At 57.9% G+C, this 15,251-nt stretch overlaps 2 protein-coding genes across 9 annotated transcripts; one reads left to right on the plus strand and one right to left on the minus strand.

Moving 5' to 3' along the window:
- Positions 1–1,352: 1,352 nt before the first annotated feature.
- HES4 (hes family bHLH transcription factor 4) lies at positions 1,353–7,314 on the minus strand. Of its 6 annotated transcripts, XM_079914926.1 has the most exons (5): positions 6,571–7,314; positions 5,868–6,087; positions 5,685–5,780; positions 5,509–5,596; positions 1,353–5,420 (listed from the first exon to the last, which is right to left on the minus strand). In XM_079914926.1, exons 1-5 carry the CDS (start codon positions 6,732–6,734, stop codon positions 5,035–5,037), a joined length of 954 nt encoding a protein of 317 aa, XP_079771052.1. In that variant the 5' UTR covers positions 6,735–7,314; the 3' UTR covers positions 1,353–5,034. The 6 variants fall into 6 exon arrangements, with proteins under 6 accessions (XP_079771052.1, XP_079771050.1, XP_079771049.1 ...); XM_079914924.1 differs by having other exon boundaries at positions 1,353–5,596; XM_079914923.1 differs by having other exon boundaries at positions 5,509–5,780.
- ISG15 (ISG15 ubiquitin like modifier) lies at positions 5,268–15,086 on the plus strand. 3 transcript variants are annotated; one of them, XM_079915477.1, is made up of 3 exons: positions 5,268–5,382; positions 13,139–13,332; positions 13,791–15,086. In XM_079915477.1, exons 2-3 carry the CDS (start codon positions 13,330–13,332, stop codon positions 14,424–14,426), a joined length of 639 nt encoding a protein of 212 aa, XP_079771603.1. In that variant the 5' UTR covers positions 5,268–5,382; positions 13,139–13,329; the 3' UTR covers positions 14,427–15,086. The 3 variants fall into 3 exon arrangements, with proteins under 3 accessions (XP_079771603.1, XP_079771604.1, XP_079771602.1); XM_079915478.1 differs by lacking the exon at positions 5,268–5,382 and adding an exon at positions 6,861–6,881; XM_079915476.1 differs by lacking the exon at positions 5,268–5,382 and adding an exon at positions 8,631–8,733.
- The last annotated feature ends 165 nt before the right edge of the window (positions 15,087–15,251 follow it).

Below are 15,251 nucleotides of genomic sequence, written 5' to 3' on the forward strand. Positions count from 1 at the left end.
CATGACCCCATCCCCTCCCAGAGGCCCCTCTTAAGGCCACCACCTTGGGGGGCAGGTTTCAACATATGAATTAGCAGGGAAGGGGGGTAGGAAGTAAGGGTTGTGGACACAAACATTTAGTCCATTGGACCTGGTCTCTGCTCTGGAAAAGTCCGACCAAAGATTGCAGACTCCAAGTGGGTAGACCGGTCAGCTCAGTCCTGGGATGTTACCCTCACCTCTTAATTCAACAAAGCAAACTCCTAGGGACACAGAGAGAAGAAAGTCCCATGTACACACAGCCAGGTGATGCCCTGTCCCACCTGGCATTTCGTCCAGAGCCGGTCTCCCGATCCAAGTAGAGGAAGAAGCTTGGCCAGGTCTTGCCTAACACTTTTCTGACCTTAGGCTGGCAGCGGAAGCCCAAGCCCAGGGCCCCACAGGCCTGGGGCCTTGAGAGGCCATGAAAAAGGAGGGCCAGGAGCTGGGGATGCTCCGGCTGGAGCTTGGCCAGCCCCCGGCCCCTGCATGTGCGTGTATGGCCCAGGCCGTGGTCAGCTCATATGTTGGGGGGTGGGCGTAGGGACCAGGAGAGGACAGAGTTGCCTCCCCACACCCAGAGCTGCTGAGCCCTACCCCACTGTGCTAGACAAGGCAAGGGGTGCTGGGGGGACCATGGGCGAGGGGAAGGGCGTGGCCTCTGGCCCACTCGTGGGTAAGGATGGGAAGGCAGGAAGTGGGCCCCCACCTCCCCACACAGACATGGGGATTCCTTCTCTGACGCGGGAGCCCAAAGCCACCAGATGGGTGTCAGGGTCAGGCAGTCCACCAGGAAGAGACACCTTGGAAGCAGAGCAGCCAGCTGCTTCTTGGTCACCATAGATACCAGGCTGCAAAAAGGGCTGAGGTGCCCACTGAGGGCAGGCCAGTGTGGCCCTGGGGCAGGCTGGGTTCTGTGGGTCTCAGCACGGAGCATCTCCCGCACCTGTCCTTGTCTGAAGTCTGGGGCCCATGAATCCCCTACGCCATGCCCTGTCAGTTACCAGAACAGAATGGGCCCCTGCCCTGCCCAGAAGCCACAGGGACGGGCCTCGGCTGTCCCTGCACCCCCAGCTGGAGCTCCCGGGGAAGCGACTTCCCGGCAGACATCAGGCCAACCCACTCTGCTCTTCACAGCTTCAACGGCTGTTTCCGGCTCCCGCCCCGCCTGACCTCTTCCACAACCCCATCAAGTGGGCACGTGGTGGTGGCCCTGGGTGGCGGTGGGCACATTAGTTGTTTATTGCTATTGTTATTTATATTTATTTTAATTTTACATAAAACATTATTGTTATTTATAGCTGCATGACAAATTAACCTACAATTCAGCAGTTTAAAACAACAGACGTTTATTATGTCGCACAGTTTCTGAGGGATAGGAGTCAAGGAGCTGCTCAGCTGGGTGATTCTGGCTCTCAGTCTCTCAGGGTTGCCCTTGAGATGCCGGCAGTGGCTGGGGTCTCATCTGAAGGCTCGACAGGGCTGGAGGATCTGCTTCTAAACACCACACTCTGTTGGCCTCTCCATAGCAAAGAACAGCTGGCCTCCCTCAGAGTGGAGAATATGAGACAAAGAGGTAGGCCAGGATGCCCCTGCAACCTCGTCTTCTACAGGACCTTACTGGTCACGCAGGTCAACCTCAGTACATTCACAAGGCTAAATACCAGGTGGGGGCTCTTGGGGGCCTCCTTCCTTGCGCAAGGGTGCATCCTAGGATGGGTATGCCCCCCAGGGCTCCATGGAGCAGAGAGGAGCCAGGCACAGCTGCAGGACCCTCTGGGCTCAGCTTCTTCCTCGGGAAAAGGGAGCAGGCCCTGGAGCCAGGGCATGCCAGTGCGTGCCAGGGGAGAGGAAGAGGCTGCTGGGGCCTAGAGACACTCGGGCAACCGCAGGAGTTCTGGTGGGGGTGCTAAGGCCTCACCTCTCACAAGCCAGGGCTCCAAGCAGCCCCAGGCCCTGCCCCACCCCAAATTCCCAAGTGACTGGAGTTTCATGGGCCTGGCCAGGAGGACTTCTGTCACCATGAGGACTAATTCTTTCTCCATATTTCAAACACCTATGACTTGCTGTCATTGTCTGGTCCCCAAGCCCTGACCCCACAGGCGAGACAGAGGGGGCCAGCGTCACAGGGCTCCACAGGGCTGAGACACCCACAGAGGCAGGCAGATCACCTGACCTTGCACATGAATTCAGCAACCATTTATTGACCCTTGGTCCCTGCCAGGGTCCAACTGGGCTGGAAGGAGGCCACAGATGAATGAGGCTCCACCTGCCAGTGGAGGAGAAATGATCAGCAGGCCTTCTGGCCACACCCTCCCCCCAGGAGGAGGAAGTTCTGATTCCTCCCACACACCCCCAACACAGCCACCGGAGAAGATGCTTCCTCTATTATTCTGCAGGAAAGGCCTGCAAGACAAAAGCCAAGCCCAAGGGGTGGAGGGGGACAGAGGAATTACCCAGAGCCCCTGTGAGGCATGGGAGGGGGCAGGAAACGGGCGGAGGAGGGGGGAGGGTGGCAGTAGGAAGAGCCCCTGGTGTGAGGGGGAGACACCCCCCCCAACCCAGCTCTCCGCGGATGGCGCAGGTGTCCAGGCTGAGTGGGGAGAGGGGTGTGGCCTCCTCCCACAGACAAGGATACTGCGGAGGGGTGGCCTGGGGAGGGGCCCAGCCTCAGCCCCCGCTGTGCTCCCTCACACCCCCCTAATCTAACCAAGGGCGACACCCTCCGCAAACCTCCTGGCTCCTCCTTCATCCAAGCTAATTAACGAGGTCTGCATGGCCTGAGCCCGACCTGAGCGTCTTCCTGTTCCAGGCAGGTGCTGGGGACAGGAGTGAGTGACACAGACACGGCCCTGGCCTCCAGAGCCCTCGGAGCCTGGGGTGGCTGCCTCAGGTGGGAAAGTGGGGAGAGAATGGGGCGGGGCGGGGGTGAGTACAAAGGGATAGAGACGGGAGGAGCTTGCCTGTCTGAGGAACAGTGTGGTTCCCTCTGAGCCTGAGAGGTCCCTGGAGGGCTAACAGGGTGCTCGGCACAAAGATCCCTTTGGCAATAGCGTCTTGAGAACAGATGGCCAGGAGCAGGAAGTAAGGAAGTAAGGGATGGGCTTCCCTGGTGGCGCAGCGGATGAGAGTCCACCTGCCGATGCAGGGGATGCGGGTTCGTGCCCCGGTCCGGGAAGATCCCACATGCCACAGAGCGGCTGGGCCCGTGAGCCATGGCCACGGGAGAGGCCACAACAGTGAGAGGCCGTGTACCGCAAAAAAAAAAAAAAAAAAGTTGTGGAAGTAAGGGAGGGGGCAAGGCCCTGGGACGGAGGTGGGGGGGGTCTGGTCTGGCGCTGTCGCCACCCTCTCCCTGAAGAAGGGAGAGTGTGATGACCCAAGTTCCAGGTGACCTTCCCAGGCAGCCCTTCTCTCTCTGGCCACCAGGTGGGGTGCTCCCCCTACCCACGAACCCACCCACCCAGCTTCATATCCCAAAGCAACCCCCACCCCCCCACCCCGGCCCACCCCTCCTGCACTGAGGCCCTCCCTGAGCAGTTCCCCTCCCCCAGCCAAGCTGAACTTCTGGCTTCTGAAATGGACCCTCTACAATTCTCCTGCTGGGAGGGCCTCCCAGGCTGGTCAGGAGCAACTCCCCCACAGTCCTGCTGGAGACCCGGCTCTCCCAGCCTCCCCAGGGCCTGTGTGCAGAGGGTGCGGCACCTGGCCTGCATGGCTGCAACTGTCCAGGACCACTGGCCTGGGCCCTGGACACTCAGGAAGACGCGCCAGGCAGCCAGAGGCCGGGGAGGAACCGGCTTGGTGGGACGTGGCAGGCCCTGCCGGGTGTGCACGGCTGAGTCCAGGAGGGCAGGTGAACCCTGCGCATGACACGGACACGGGAGCTGATGGGGCCACTGGAGGAGGGGCAGGCCAGCCCCGGCAGTGATTCACCCTCCTCCTCCGCGATGGTCCTTGGCCAGGCAGGCGGCCAACAACCATCAGGTGAACTTGGCTGTGGTTGGGAAACAGATCTTGCCTCAGCCTCAGCAGGGCTCAGGATGAGACACTGCAGTCCCAGCTGCGTGCCTTGGACCACCCCCTCACCGCACCCGGAGCACAGCCCCCAGCAGCAGCCTGGGGAGGCCTGGGACCACAGGACAGCGACTCTCGGGGTCGGGGGTGGGGGGCCATGCCCAACGCCGCCTAGGATCGCTGTATTGTAGGATGAACACACAGCCGGTGCTCAGGACGGATGCGTAGGCCGGACCAACGCCAGTTCCTTTGTACTGAAGGGGTACCTCCCCTCTCAGGGCAGGATGGGGCACACAGCAGGGCTGGGCTCTGGCAGGAGAAGAGCCCCAGCACCAAGTGCCCTTTGTCGGGCTGGCCCCCGTTCCCTGCCCCTGGGACTCAGATGCCCGCTCCTGCTGGCAGCCCTCTCCCGGGCAGACACTGGCCTGGGGCAGGCTCAACGCACGGGTGGGCACAGGCAGCTTTGTGCTCAGCCACAAGAAGGCAGGAGGTGGAACAGGCCAGAACCGAAGCTTCAGGGACAGTCAGCCCTCACCACAGCTCAGCACCAAGACAACAGTGTGAAAATACATGTCTCCACCTTCCAGGGTCCTCGCGAGTGAGAGTGGGAAACAACATGCCCAGTGATGCTGCGGGACCGCTTCCCAGCACGGAGAGACATTCTGGAAAAAGTGATGACTGGCCCCGTCCTGCCTGAGCCTCCCGAGGGACCTCTCACACACCCTCCCCCCCACTCCAAGGCGGGTCGCGGCTCCAGTGCAGTTAGATACAGGCAAACGCAAGGCCGGCCGAACGTCCGCGCCGGGCACCTGCGGGCCCAGGTGGGAGCAGAACCCCCGCGGCCCGCCCTGCCCGCTCGCGCGAAGACATCAGCCGACCCCGCTGCCGGGCCTCTGCCGGACTGGACCCTTCACGAAGACGACAAAACAAAGCTCCCGACGCGGCCTCTGGAAATAAATATTTTCTGGCACAGTCTCAGCGGGTTCTGGGGCCGCGACCTCACCGCAGCCACGGCCTCCAGGGTGCGCCCCGGCCCTGAGCCGCGGCTCCGGGGGCGGCGAGGGGCTCCCCCGTCCGGCCCGGCAGGAAGGGCGGCGCCAAGACCGCCCTGGAGCGCGGCAAGGGGCAGGGGCCGTCGAAGGCTGGCGGCGGCGAGCGGCCCGCGTAAACCGCGGGCGCCAGAACTTCGGCGGCGGGGGCCGGTGGAAGCGGGCGGCGCAAGGGCCCCAGCCGGGCCAGGCAGGTCGCCAGATGGCCGAGCAGACGGGACCGCACGTCGGCCGGGACGCCCTCGCAGCCAGCCAGGAAGCGATTCACCTCGGCCAGACACTCGTGGAAGCCGGCGCGGTACTTGCCCAGGACTGCCGGGTCGGCGCGGAGGGCGGCTGCGGGGGCGGCAGGGGACAGGCGGTCGGGGCCCGCGGTGGCGGCGGCTCCGGCCCCAGAGCCCTCGCCGCCGACGCCCGCGCTCACCTGTCACCTGCACGCGCCGCAGGCTCTGCAGGTGCTTCACGGTCAGCTCCAGGATGTCCGCCTTCTCCAGCTTCGAGCGGCGGGAGCTCTGGGGGCGGGGCCGGTGTGGGCGGCTGGCAGCCCAGGAGAGCCGGGATTCCAGGCTCCCCGATCTCGCCCTCCCGCCCCCGACTCACCTCTTTCCTGAGGGCGTCCAGGAGGAGGCTCTGGAGCTGAGCGAGGCTCTCGTTGATGCGCGCTCGGCGCCGCTTCTCCATGACGGGCTTGGAGGACTGCGGGGCCGGCAGCGGCTGAGTCCCCCGGGCGTCAGCTCCCCTCTCCCCCCCGCTCCTGCCAACCGCGTCCGGCCGGGTCCCCACCTTCCGGTGCTCGGCCGCGCTCCGGGGCTGGTCCGGGGTCCGGCGGGCACCGGCCGGCGCTCCCGCCCGCGGCGAGGCCCTCAGCTTCCCCGGGGTGTCGGCAGGCATGGTGCGCCCCCGCGCCGCGCGGGGCCGAGGGCGGGCCGGACCCACGGCTTCCCGAGCCCCTCTCACGCGGGTTCCAGGCTCCGGGACCGAGCGCGCGCTGCCAGCCGCCTGGCTATTTAAGGAAGCGCCGCCGCGGGGCGTGTGAATCCGGCTCCGCGTTCTTTCCCACACTCGCGCCAGCCAATGAGCCGCCGGCGCCGGGCAGCCCGCCCCCGGCCGCAGCCCCCGCCGGCTGTCAGTCACGCGTCCGCTCCCGGCCCACCGACCCCGCGGGCGACAAAGGCGAGCCGGGGCACCCCGCCCGCGCCCGCCTCTGGCGGCGCCGGGCCGAGGCGGGGAAGTCGCCGCGCCCGCTCCCCCGTTCCGAGCGGTGCGCCGGGAGGGGACCTCTCCGGGAGGGCGGAGGCGCGAGGCTCACCTTCCGGGCGAGCTGGGGCCGCGGGAAATCTGAAAGGAGAACTCGCGAGGGGAACCGGGTGAGGCGCCCCCGAGGAGCCGGCGAGCCTCGGCCCGCACGCCTCTGCTCTCCGCGGACCCAGCCGGGCCCTCGGGCCTCCGCGCGGCCTGCGAATCTGACCCCCGCCGGCTGCAGCACCTGCACGAGGCCCGTGACACAGCGGACGTGGAACACCAGCCACTGGGCAGGAGACAGGCTGGCCGGCCAAGGTCGTAGACAGGCAGAGTGGCATCACGGGACCAGTGAACGTGATGCCACAAGGCGGGCGGAGTGACGTCATCAGTCAGGCAGGATGACGTCATGGAACAGAATGTAAGGTGTCACTGGTCACGCTGGTGACGTCTCAGGGTTAAGGTCGATGATGACACAAGCCAGATGGGGTGATGTCATGGTCGCTGGTGATGTCACTCTCTTCCAGATTACCCATCAGTGAGCCAAGCACCAGCAAAGTAGGGCTCACAAAAAATGAGGGACACTTGTTAAAATTTTGTTTTTTAGTTCAAAGTGGCGTTGTGGGGAAAAAAGAGGGCTAAGCTTATTTTCGCGTTTGATGTTTTCATTCTGAATTCCCTTGCGCCAGCACTCTGGTCTTCTGAGTACTGAGGGTTCCAGCCCACTGTGGCCTGGCGGCCGTCTTGTCGGCATCGCACAGATGTCTCCTGAGGCCCACGGTAGACCCGGCCTGCCCTTGGGGCTGAGGAAGCATCTCGCGGGTTCTAATCCGACGCGGGGGGCGACGGCAAACAAGCAATGTTATGTCGCAGTTGCCAGAGACAGAAAGAAATGGGTAGGTTGCTGGGGGAGAGGAAACCCCTCTTTCGACTGGGTGGTCCGGACGGCTTCTTTGCGGTGGGTTCCAGGAAAGAAGGCAGATCTGCAAGGTCCGGAGAGGAAGTGTCATGCCCAGGGTGGAAAGGGACCACAGGCCCGAGGGAGGAGGAGCAGGGGCAGGTGGGCGCGGGGCCTGGGAGAGTCGTGCTGGGCTTTTCGGAGCAGCGGAGTGGGCCGACTGGCAGCTCGGAAGGGTCACCTCGGTCCTAGGCGTACCTAGTGGGTGGGGTCGCCGGCTGGCCCCTTACCCAACACCAGTTCCCGGGGTCCCAGCCCGGGGTCACGGTGTAGACGCCTTTTCTCCTTTCTGAGGCCAACCTAGTCTGGCTCTAGCCTCGCTCTCTGGAACCCCCCAATCCCACCCCCGGCGCGAAACCGACCTCTCAGCGGTCTGCGGGGGCGCCCGGGGCGGGGCGGGAGGCGGCTACACTGGGTGTGTCTGTGGGCTGTCGCCCCCGAGGCCAGGCCCCAGAGGCGCAGCCCCGGAGGAGCGTGTGGGGCGGGGAGCGTTGGGAAGCCGCGGGCGTCGGGCAGGAGCGGGCGGTGGGGACCCACCCAGAGCACAAAGCCCTGGGAGCGCTGACTGCCACGGCGCCGGGGTGGCTGGGACCAGCCCTGAGGGGGATGAGGCCGCGGGGGTCCTGGAGTCCCCACCCCGCCCCCATCCCCCCCGGCGGGCTGCGCGCAGGAGAGAAAGCCCGCGAGTGCCCCGCTGGGAAGCGTCGGCGGAACCCCAGGCCGGCAGGCGGGGCGCTGGGACCCGGTCTGGGTGGGCTCGGCCCCCCACCCCCAGGAGACCACACAGGCAGGGGTTTCAGACCGCAAGGAGAGGCTCGAGGAGCCATGTTTGGAAGTTTAAGGTAGTTTGTAAATGAAACCGAATATTAACCAAAGACCCCTTTATAAGTGGCTGTTGTAATTTCATAAATAGGATATTCAGGCAGGTTTGTGACTAGAATTTATATATTTTGTGGTCATGTTATTAGGTGCATACAAATTTAAAATCTTTTTTTTTACCAATGAACTCAACCTTATATTGCTATGCAACCTTCTGTATCTAATAATGCTTTGACTGGCCCGAGGCAGGGGAACGCAATCAGACTCACAGGTTGCATCAGACCGAAACTTTCCAGACCACCCAGTTCCAGAAACTGACCTGGAGACTTTCAGGACCACCCGGTTCCAGGAACTGACCTGGGGACTTTCCACCCGGCCCAGCCTTCCCGCCTTTCGAGGGGCGGGACTAGCGGTCCCCCAGGATACCCGAAAAGACCACCAAATAAGGAATACCCTGCGCCCTCCCAGATTCACCACACCCCTTTCCCTTCTTCCCCTATAAATTCTGCCCAAACCCTCGCCCGGGCGCGACTTCCCTGGCCCCTTTCACTCGGATCAGTGAACCTCGCCCGGGAGCGTTCCCAAATACAGCTTGCTTAAGCTCTCCTCTGTTTCTTGGTGCCGTTCCTTACAGTAAGATTTCTTTGTTAATCTGTTAATAAAATTGTTAATGTAGCCACATTGGCTTCCTTTTAGTTAACATTTACCTGGTAGGTTTATTTTCATCCTTTTACTTTCAGTTTCCCATATCCTTATATTTCAGATGATTCGTGTCTTCTGTAAGCCACATAAAATCAGATTATTTTTAACCAGGCTGACAACCCTGGTCATTTAGTCCCCCTGGATTTCAGACCTCTGCTCTGTAGAACGTTGAGGGAATCCATTTCTGTTGTTTTAAGCCACCAGTTTGTGGTGACTTAAAAGCCACCAAGACAGGGAGACACGTGCTTCCAGGTGCTATCACTTTGTCTGCCTAAAGCCTTTGTGTTTAGTTCCTCTTGTCAAAAGCAGGTGACAGGGCTTCCCTGGTGGCGCAGTGGTTGAGAGTCCGCCTGCAATGCAGGGGACACGGGTTCGTGCCCCGGTCCGGGAAGATCCCATACTGTGGATGGGCCCCTGAGCCATGGCCCCTGAGCCATGGCCGCTGAGCCTGCGCGTCCGGAGCCTGTGCTCTGCAACAGGAGCGGCCACAGCAGTGAGAGGCCCGTGTACCGCCAAAAAAAAAAAAAAAAAAGCAGGTGACATTCAATGAAGTAACTAAAAAAAAATAAAGACTCTATTACTGTATGTCAGTATTAAGAAATTAGGAGACGTATGCCATGTTTTTGTTTTCTCTTTTTAAATTTTTAATTTCTTTTTAAAACTTTTAAATTGTTGTATCTTTGCCATGTCTAATAATGGTCATCTGGGGGCTTCCCCGGTGGTCCAGTGGTTAAGACTCCGCGCTCCCAATGCAGGGGCATGGGTTCGATCCCTGGTCAGGGAACTAAGATCCCGCATGCCGCACCGCATGGCCAAAAACAAAAACAAAATAATGGTCATCTGAAGGAGATTGAGAGATTTTCACATTCTGTATTCTTTGTTATGTTTCTGGTTTTCTTTTTATAATACTAATATTATTTATGCAAGGAATGCGTCGAGATAGAAACTTAAAATAATATAAAGAAACAAGTTTTTAAACTTTTGTGCATGTTAACAACTTTGGTGCCATATGAGATTATTTTGGGGGAGGGGAGGTGGAATGATTAATTCATATGCAAAACAATTTGTTTTTTTCCAGTCTTTTACTTATTTAATTTTTTATTTATTTGATTTTTTTTTTTTTTTTTTTTGCGGTACGCGGGCCTCTCCCTGTTGTGGCCTCTCCCGTTGCGGAGCACAGGCTCCGGACGCGCAGGCTCAGCGGCCATGGCTCACGGGCCCAGCCGCTCCGCGGCATGTGGGATCCTCCTGGACCGGGGCACGAACCCGTGTTCCCTGCATCGGCAGGCGGACTCTCAACCACTGCGCCACCAGGGAAGCCTTATTTATTTGATTTTTAATGTATTTTAAAGTATTTATTTTTAAGTATTTATTTTAATTTTATTTATTTACTTACTTATTTATTTTCGCTGTGCCATGCAGCATGTGAGATCTTAATTCCCTGACCAGGGACTGAACCCATGCCCCCTGCAGTGGAAGCCTGAAGTACTAACCAGTGGACCACCAGGGAATTCCCTAAGTATTTATTTTTACTTTTAGCTAACATATGCCTGTGATATGCTGTTTGTGATAGTAAAAACTTGGGAATAACCTACATATTCAACAATATGGGACTGGTTAACGAACTTACACTGTATTCTATGATGGACTCATTATACTATGGGCAACATATACAGCCATGAAAACAACTTGCGTAAAAGCATCTATTCATATGGAAAAATGTTTGTGAGATACTTGTGAATGAAGCACTTTAGAAAATGGTGAGAGTAGCATGAGGGTTTCTTTTTTTTCAGTTTTCTTTTTTATTGAGGTGAAGTTCATGTAACATACTTAACCATTTTAAGGTATATAATTCAATGGCATTTAGTATATTTAGTACAACCATCACCTCTATCTAGTTCCAAAACATTTTATCATTCCCAAAGGAGGCCTTGTCTCCATGAAGCAGTCACTCCCCATGCCCCCTGGCCCCCAGCCCCTGGCAATCACTTTTTTTTTTTTTTTTGTGGTACACGGGCCTGTCACTGTTGCGGCCTCTCCTGTTGCGGAGCACAGGCTCCGGACGCGCAGGGTCAGCGGCCATGGCTCACCGGCCCAGCCGCTCCGCGGCACGTGGGATCTTCCCGGACCGGGACACGAACCCGTGTCCCCTGCATCGGCAGGCGGACTCTCAACCACTGCACCACCAGGGAAGCCCTAATTATTTTCTTCTTTAACTTTTTTTTTGGCTGCGTTGGGTCGTTGTTGCTGCGCGCAGGCTTTCTCTCTAGTTGCGGCGAGCAGGGGCTACTCTTTGTTGCGGTGCGCGGGCTTCTCATTGTGGTGGCTCCTCTTGTTGCGGAGCACTGGCTCTAGGCACGTGGGCTCAGTAGTTGTGGCACACGGGCTTAGTTGCCCCTCGGCATGTGGGGTCTTCCGCGGAACAGGGCTCAACCCCATGTCCCCCGCATTGGCAGGTGGATTCTTAACCACTGCACCACCAGGGAAGTCCCTTGTGGACATTTCGTATCAGTAGAATCACACAATATGTGACTTTTTGTGTCTGGCTTCTTTCACTGAGCATCATGTTTTCAAGGTTCATTCACATTGTAGCCTGCGTCAGTGCTTCATTCCTTTTTATGGCTAATATTCCATTACAAGGATGGACCACACTTTGTCTATGCATCCACGTGCTGATGGTGTTTGCTCCCCCAGTTTCTACCATTCATCTCCTGTGAATAGAGCTACTGTTAACATTTGTGTGCAAGCATTTCTCTGAACACCTGTTTGGAGTTCTCTCGAGCATATCCCTAGGAGTGGAATTGCTGGGTCACGTGAAAATTCTGTTTAACCTTTTGAGGAATGACTAGACTGTTTTCCACAGTGACTTCACCATTTCACATTCCCATCAGCAATGTATGACAGTTCCATTTTTTCTACATCTTCACCAACACTTGTTATTATTCCCTTTTTAATTATTATAGTTGTGCTAACAGGTGTGACATAGTATCTCACTGTGTTTTTTTTTTTTTTAATAAATTTATTTATTTATTTATTTATCTTTGGCTGTGTTGGGTCTTGGTTGCTGCGCGTAGGCTTTCTCTAGTTGCGGCGAGCAGGGGCTACTCTTCGTTGCGGTGAGGGGGCTTCTATTGCAGTGGCTTCTCTTGTTGCGGAGCACGGGCTCTAGGCGCACAGGCTTCAGTAGTTGTGGCATGCAGGCTCAGCAGTTGTGGCTCACGGGCTCTAGAGCACAGGCTCAGTAGTTGTGGCACACGGGCTTAGTTGCTCCGCGGCATGTGGGATCTTCCCGGACCAGGGCTTGAACCCGTGTCCCCTGCATTGGCAGGTGGATTCTTAACCACCGCACCACCAGGGAAGTCCCTCACTGTGGTTTTAATGTGCATTTCCCTAGTGACCAATGATGTTGACCATCTTTTCATGTGGTTGTTGGCCATTTATATATTTTCTATTTTAAAATGTCTATTTAAGTCTTTTGCCCAACTTTTAACTGAGTTGTTTATCTTTTTGTTGTTGAGTTGTAAAAGTTCCTTATATATTATGGATACTAGACCCTTATCGGACATGTGATTTGCAAATATTTTCTACCATTTTGTGTATAGTTTTTTTTTTCACTTTGTCAATAGTGTCCAGGAGTTCATTTTTGTAGAAAATAAGATACATATCTTTCATTGAAACAATGAGAACAGGGACTTCCGTGGTGGCGCAGTGGTTAAGAATCCGCCTGCCAATGCAGGGGACGCGGGTTCAACCCCTGGTCCGGGAAGATCCCACGTGTCGCGGAGCAACTAAGCCTGCATGCCGCAACTAGCCCGCACGCCTAGAGCCCGTGCTCCGCAACAAGAGAAGCCACTGCAATGAGAAGCCTACGCACAGCAACAAAGAGTAGCCCCCCCCCACTGCAACTAGAGAAAGCCCGTGCACAACAACGAAGACCCAAGCAGCCATTAATTGATTGATTGATTGATTGATTAATTAAAAAACAATCTGAACAAATATTGTCATAAACAAATGGAGGTTATCTCTGGGTAGTTTAGATTGTCACTATTTTATGTTATTTCTGAATTAACCCTGGCAATGATTTCCGAGTTTACTAATTTTGCAGATTGGTAAATGGAAAGTGAAAGTTTCCAATTGTTCGCTCATGTTATGATGTGTGTGCGTCTTGCAAAGGACCCGAGGTGTTGGACATGCAGGGGGTTTCTGAACACACACCCCTGGAGGCGGGATGCTGTCACAGTCCCCAGGCCCCGCTGGCCAGGTGGAAAGCCCCAGCCCACCCCTGCCTCAGTTTCTTGTCATTGTCATTCTGTTTTGTTTCTGCTATTCACTCCAGGGCCCGCCTCGGGAAAAGGAAACCGAAACTGAAGCTGAATTCGGCTACTGTGTGGCTGGCTCCCCGACACCGCCCTCTGACGTGGTCGCTCAGGCTTTAAAAAGGCTGAGCTGCCACGGCTGGAGAAGAGCTGAGAGCGGAGAGGCAGCCAACCAGTGCTTGCAGAGGACCTGGCGCCAGGGCCCACAGCCATGGTGAGGCGGGTTAGACAAGTGGGGCAGGTGGGCTCGTACCCCTCCCCCGGTGGCATCTCCCAGGGGCGGAACACCTACATGTGCAAGGCAGGCAGAGCTGCTCAGAACCCCCAGGTTCTTAAGCGTGAGGGGAGGGACAGGGCTCCTTCTGACAGCAGGGTCTGGGTCCTCAGAGGTGGGTTCTGCCCAGTGGGCAACCCTGAGATCCCTTGGGATCAGCACAGGGGGGCGTCTTAGCAGGTGAAGGGAGGCAACATGATGGTTGTGGGTGGTGACTATTCTTCTAGAAATGCCCGCATGCACTCTCCAGCACCTGGCGTCCCCCTCCTGGTGGGAGGGGAGGCTGGAGAGGAGGGGGCAGCATCACGGGGTCTAGCAGCTTGCCCCACTGCCAGTGTCACGCGTGCAGTGCTCCCAGAACTGGTGCCAGGGTCTCTGAGCCTGTGTGATGCCCACAGGGTAGGAACCTGAAGGTGAAGATGCTCGGGGGCCAGGAGATCCTGGTGCCCCTGAGGGACTCCATGCTGTCATCCGAGCTGAAGCAGCAGATCACCCAGCAGATCGGCGTGCCCGCCTTCCAGCAGTTCCTGGTCCACCAGGACACTCGCAAGGTGCTGCAGGATGGGGTGCCCCTGGTCTGCCAGGGCCTGGGCCCCGACAGCACCGTCCTGCTGATGGTGCAGAGCTGCAAAGACCCCCTGAGCATCCTGGTGAGGAATAACAAGGGTCGCAGCAGCACCTACGTGGTCCAGCTGACGCAGAGGGTGGCCGAGCTCAAGCTGCAAGTGTGCCAAAAGGAGCACGTGCAAGCCGACCAGTTCTGGCTGAGCTTCGAGGGGAAGCCCATGGAGGACGCGCACCAGCTGGGGGAGTACGGCCTCACCACCATGTGCACCGTGTTCATGAATCTGCGCCTGCGGGGGGGCGGGGCAGGGCCAGGAGGGCCGCGGGGAGGGCGCCCCACTGAGCACCAGGAATACAGTTGTAGCACCCTCTGTAGCAGCATTCTGCACCCTTCTGGTGAGATTGGGGGAGGGGTGGAGGAGGGAGTGGTAAGAGGGGACCCAGGGTCGCTGGGGGAATCAGCAGGCTAGGGTGGCCAAGTTAAGGGACAAGCCTAGTGGGATCAAAATGGTGACCTCCGCCTGCCCCCAGAGAAACTGAAGGTGTGTCCCCACATCTTTGGGAAATTAACTTCTAGAGAAATAAAAAGAGGCATATCTGCTGGAGCCTATCGCTGTCTTCACATGGAGCCATGGTCAGCCCCTGCCTGCACAACTGGTCCCCACTCCTCACATCTGGGTCAGCAGGTAGCACAGGGAGGGGAAGGCCTGGCGAGGTCCCAAAGGCCACAAGGCGAGTGTCCCTGGAGGCGGTGAGTCCGTAGGGCCTGCCTGGGCCAGTTGTGAGGGAGGCTTCCCCACACCAGCTGGGGTCTGGGGGCCTCTTGACCCTCCAGGAACCATCAGCCTACACTGTCCAGCCTGCATTGGTCTGGGGAAAAGTGGTGACAGGGCCTTGGGCACTCACATCACCATCAGGGCGAGCTGCTGAATCAGCAAATACGCCCTCCTTCAGGGTTCAGTTCATGAAGGGGCCACAGCCAGTAGGTGAGGGGGTACCTGGGATAGGGGTTCCTCCCATCCACGTGGAAGAGTTTGTCCCAGATAGGGGGCACCTAATTTGGCAAAACTACAGCCACTTCCACACCGGATGCATTTTTCTGTGCCAGTTTTCCACATGAGCCACTCGGGAGCCAGGCTGAGTCAGCCTTAGACACGGGTGGGGGGGGTGCGGGGGAGCATAGAACGTACACCTCTCTGGGCCAAAGTCCATGACTCTGGGGACACTCAGTCCTCAGCCTTCAGACTCTTCAGTGGCATTTGGCTGCAGACCCAGAAGCCCCCTTTCTGGTCTGT

The sequence above is a fragment of the Stenella coeruleoalba genome, assembly GCF_951394435.1.
Source record: "Stenella coeruleoalba genome assembly, chromosome: 1".
In the NCBI taxonomy this organism is placed as follows: Eukaryota; Metazoa; Chordata; class Mammalia; order Artiodactyla; family Delphinidae; genus Stenella; species Stenella coeruleoalba.

Bases quoted from the DNA above. Each gene is read 5' to 3' on its own strand.
- HES4 (XM_079914922.1), bottom strand. From the start codon at position 6,734: ATGACGTCATCCTGCCTGACTGATGACGTCACTCCGCCCGCCTTGTGG. The intron at 6,088-6,570 runs GTGCTGCAGCCG...TTCCTTAAATAG, and splicing joins GTGTCACGGGCCTCGTGCAG to CCAGGCGGCTGGCAGCGCGC. The intron at 5,597-5,684 runs GTGAGTCGGGGG...CCCCGCCCCCAG, and splicing joins TGGACGCCCTCAGGAAAGAG to AGCTCCCGCCGCTCGAAGCT.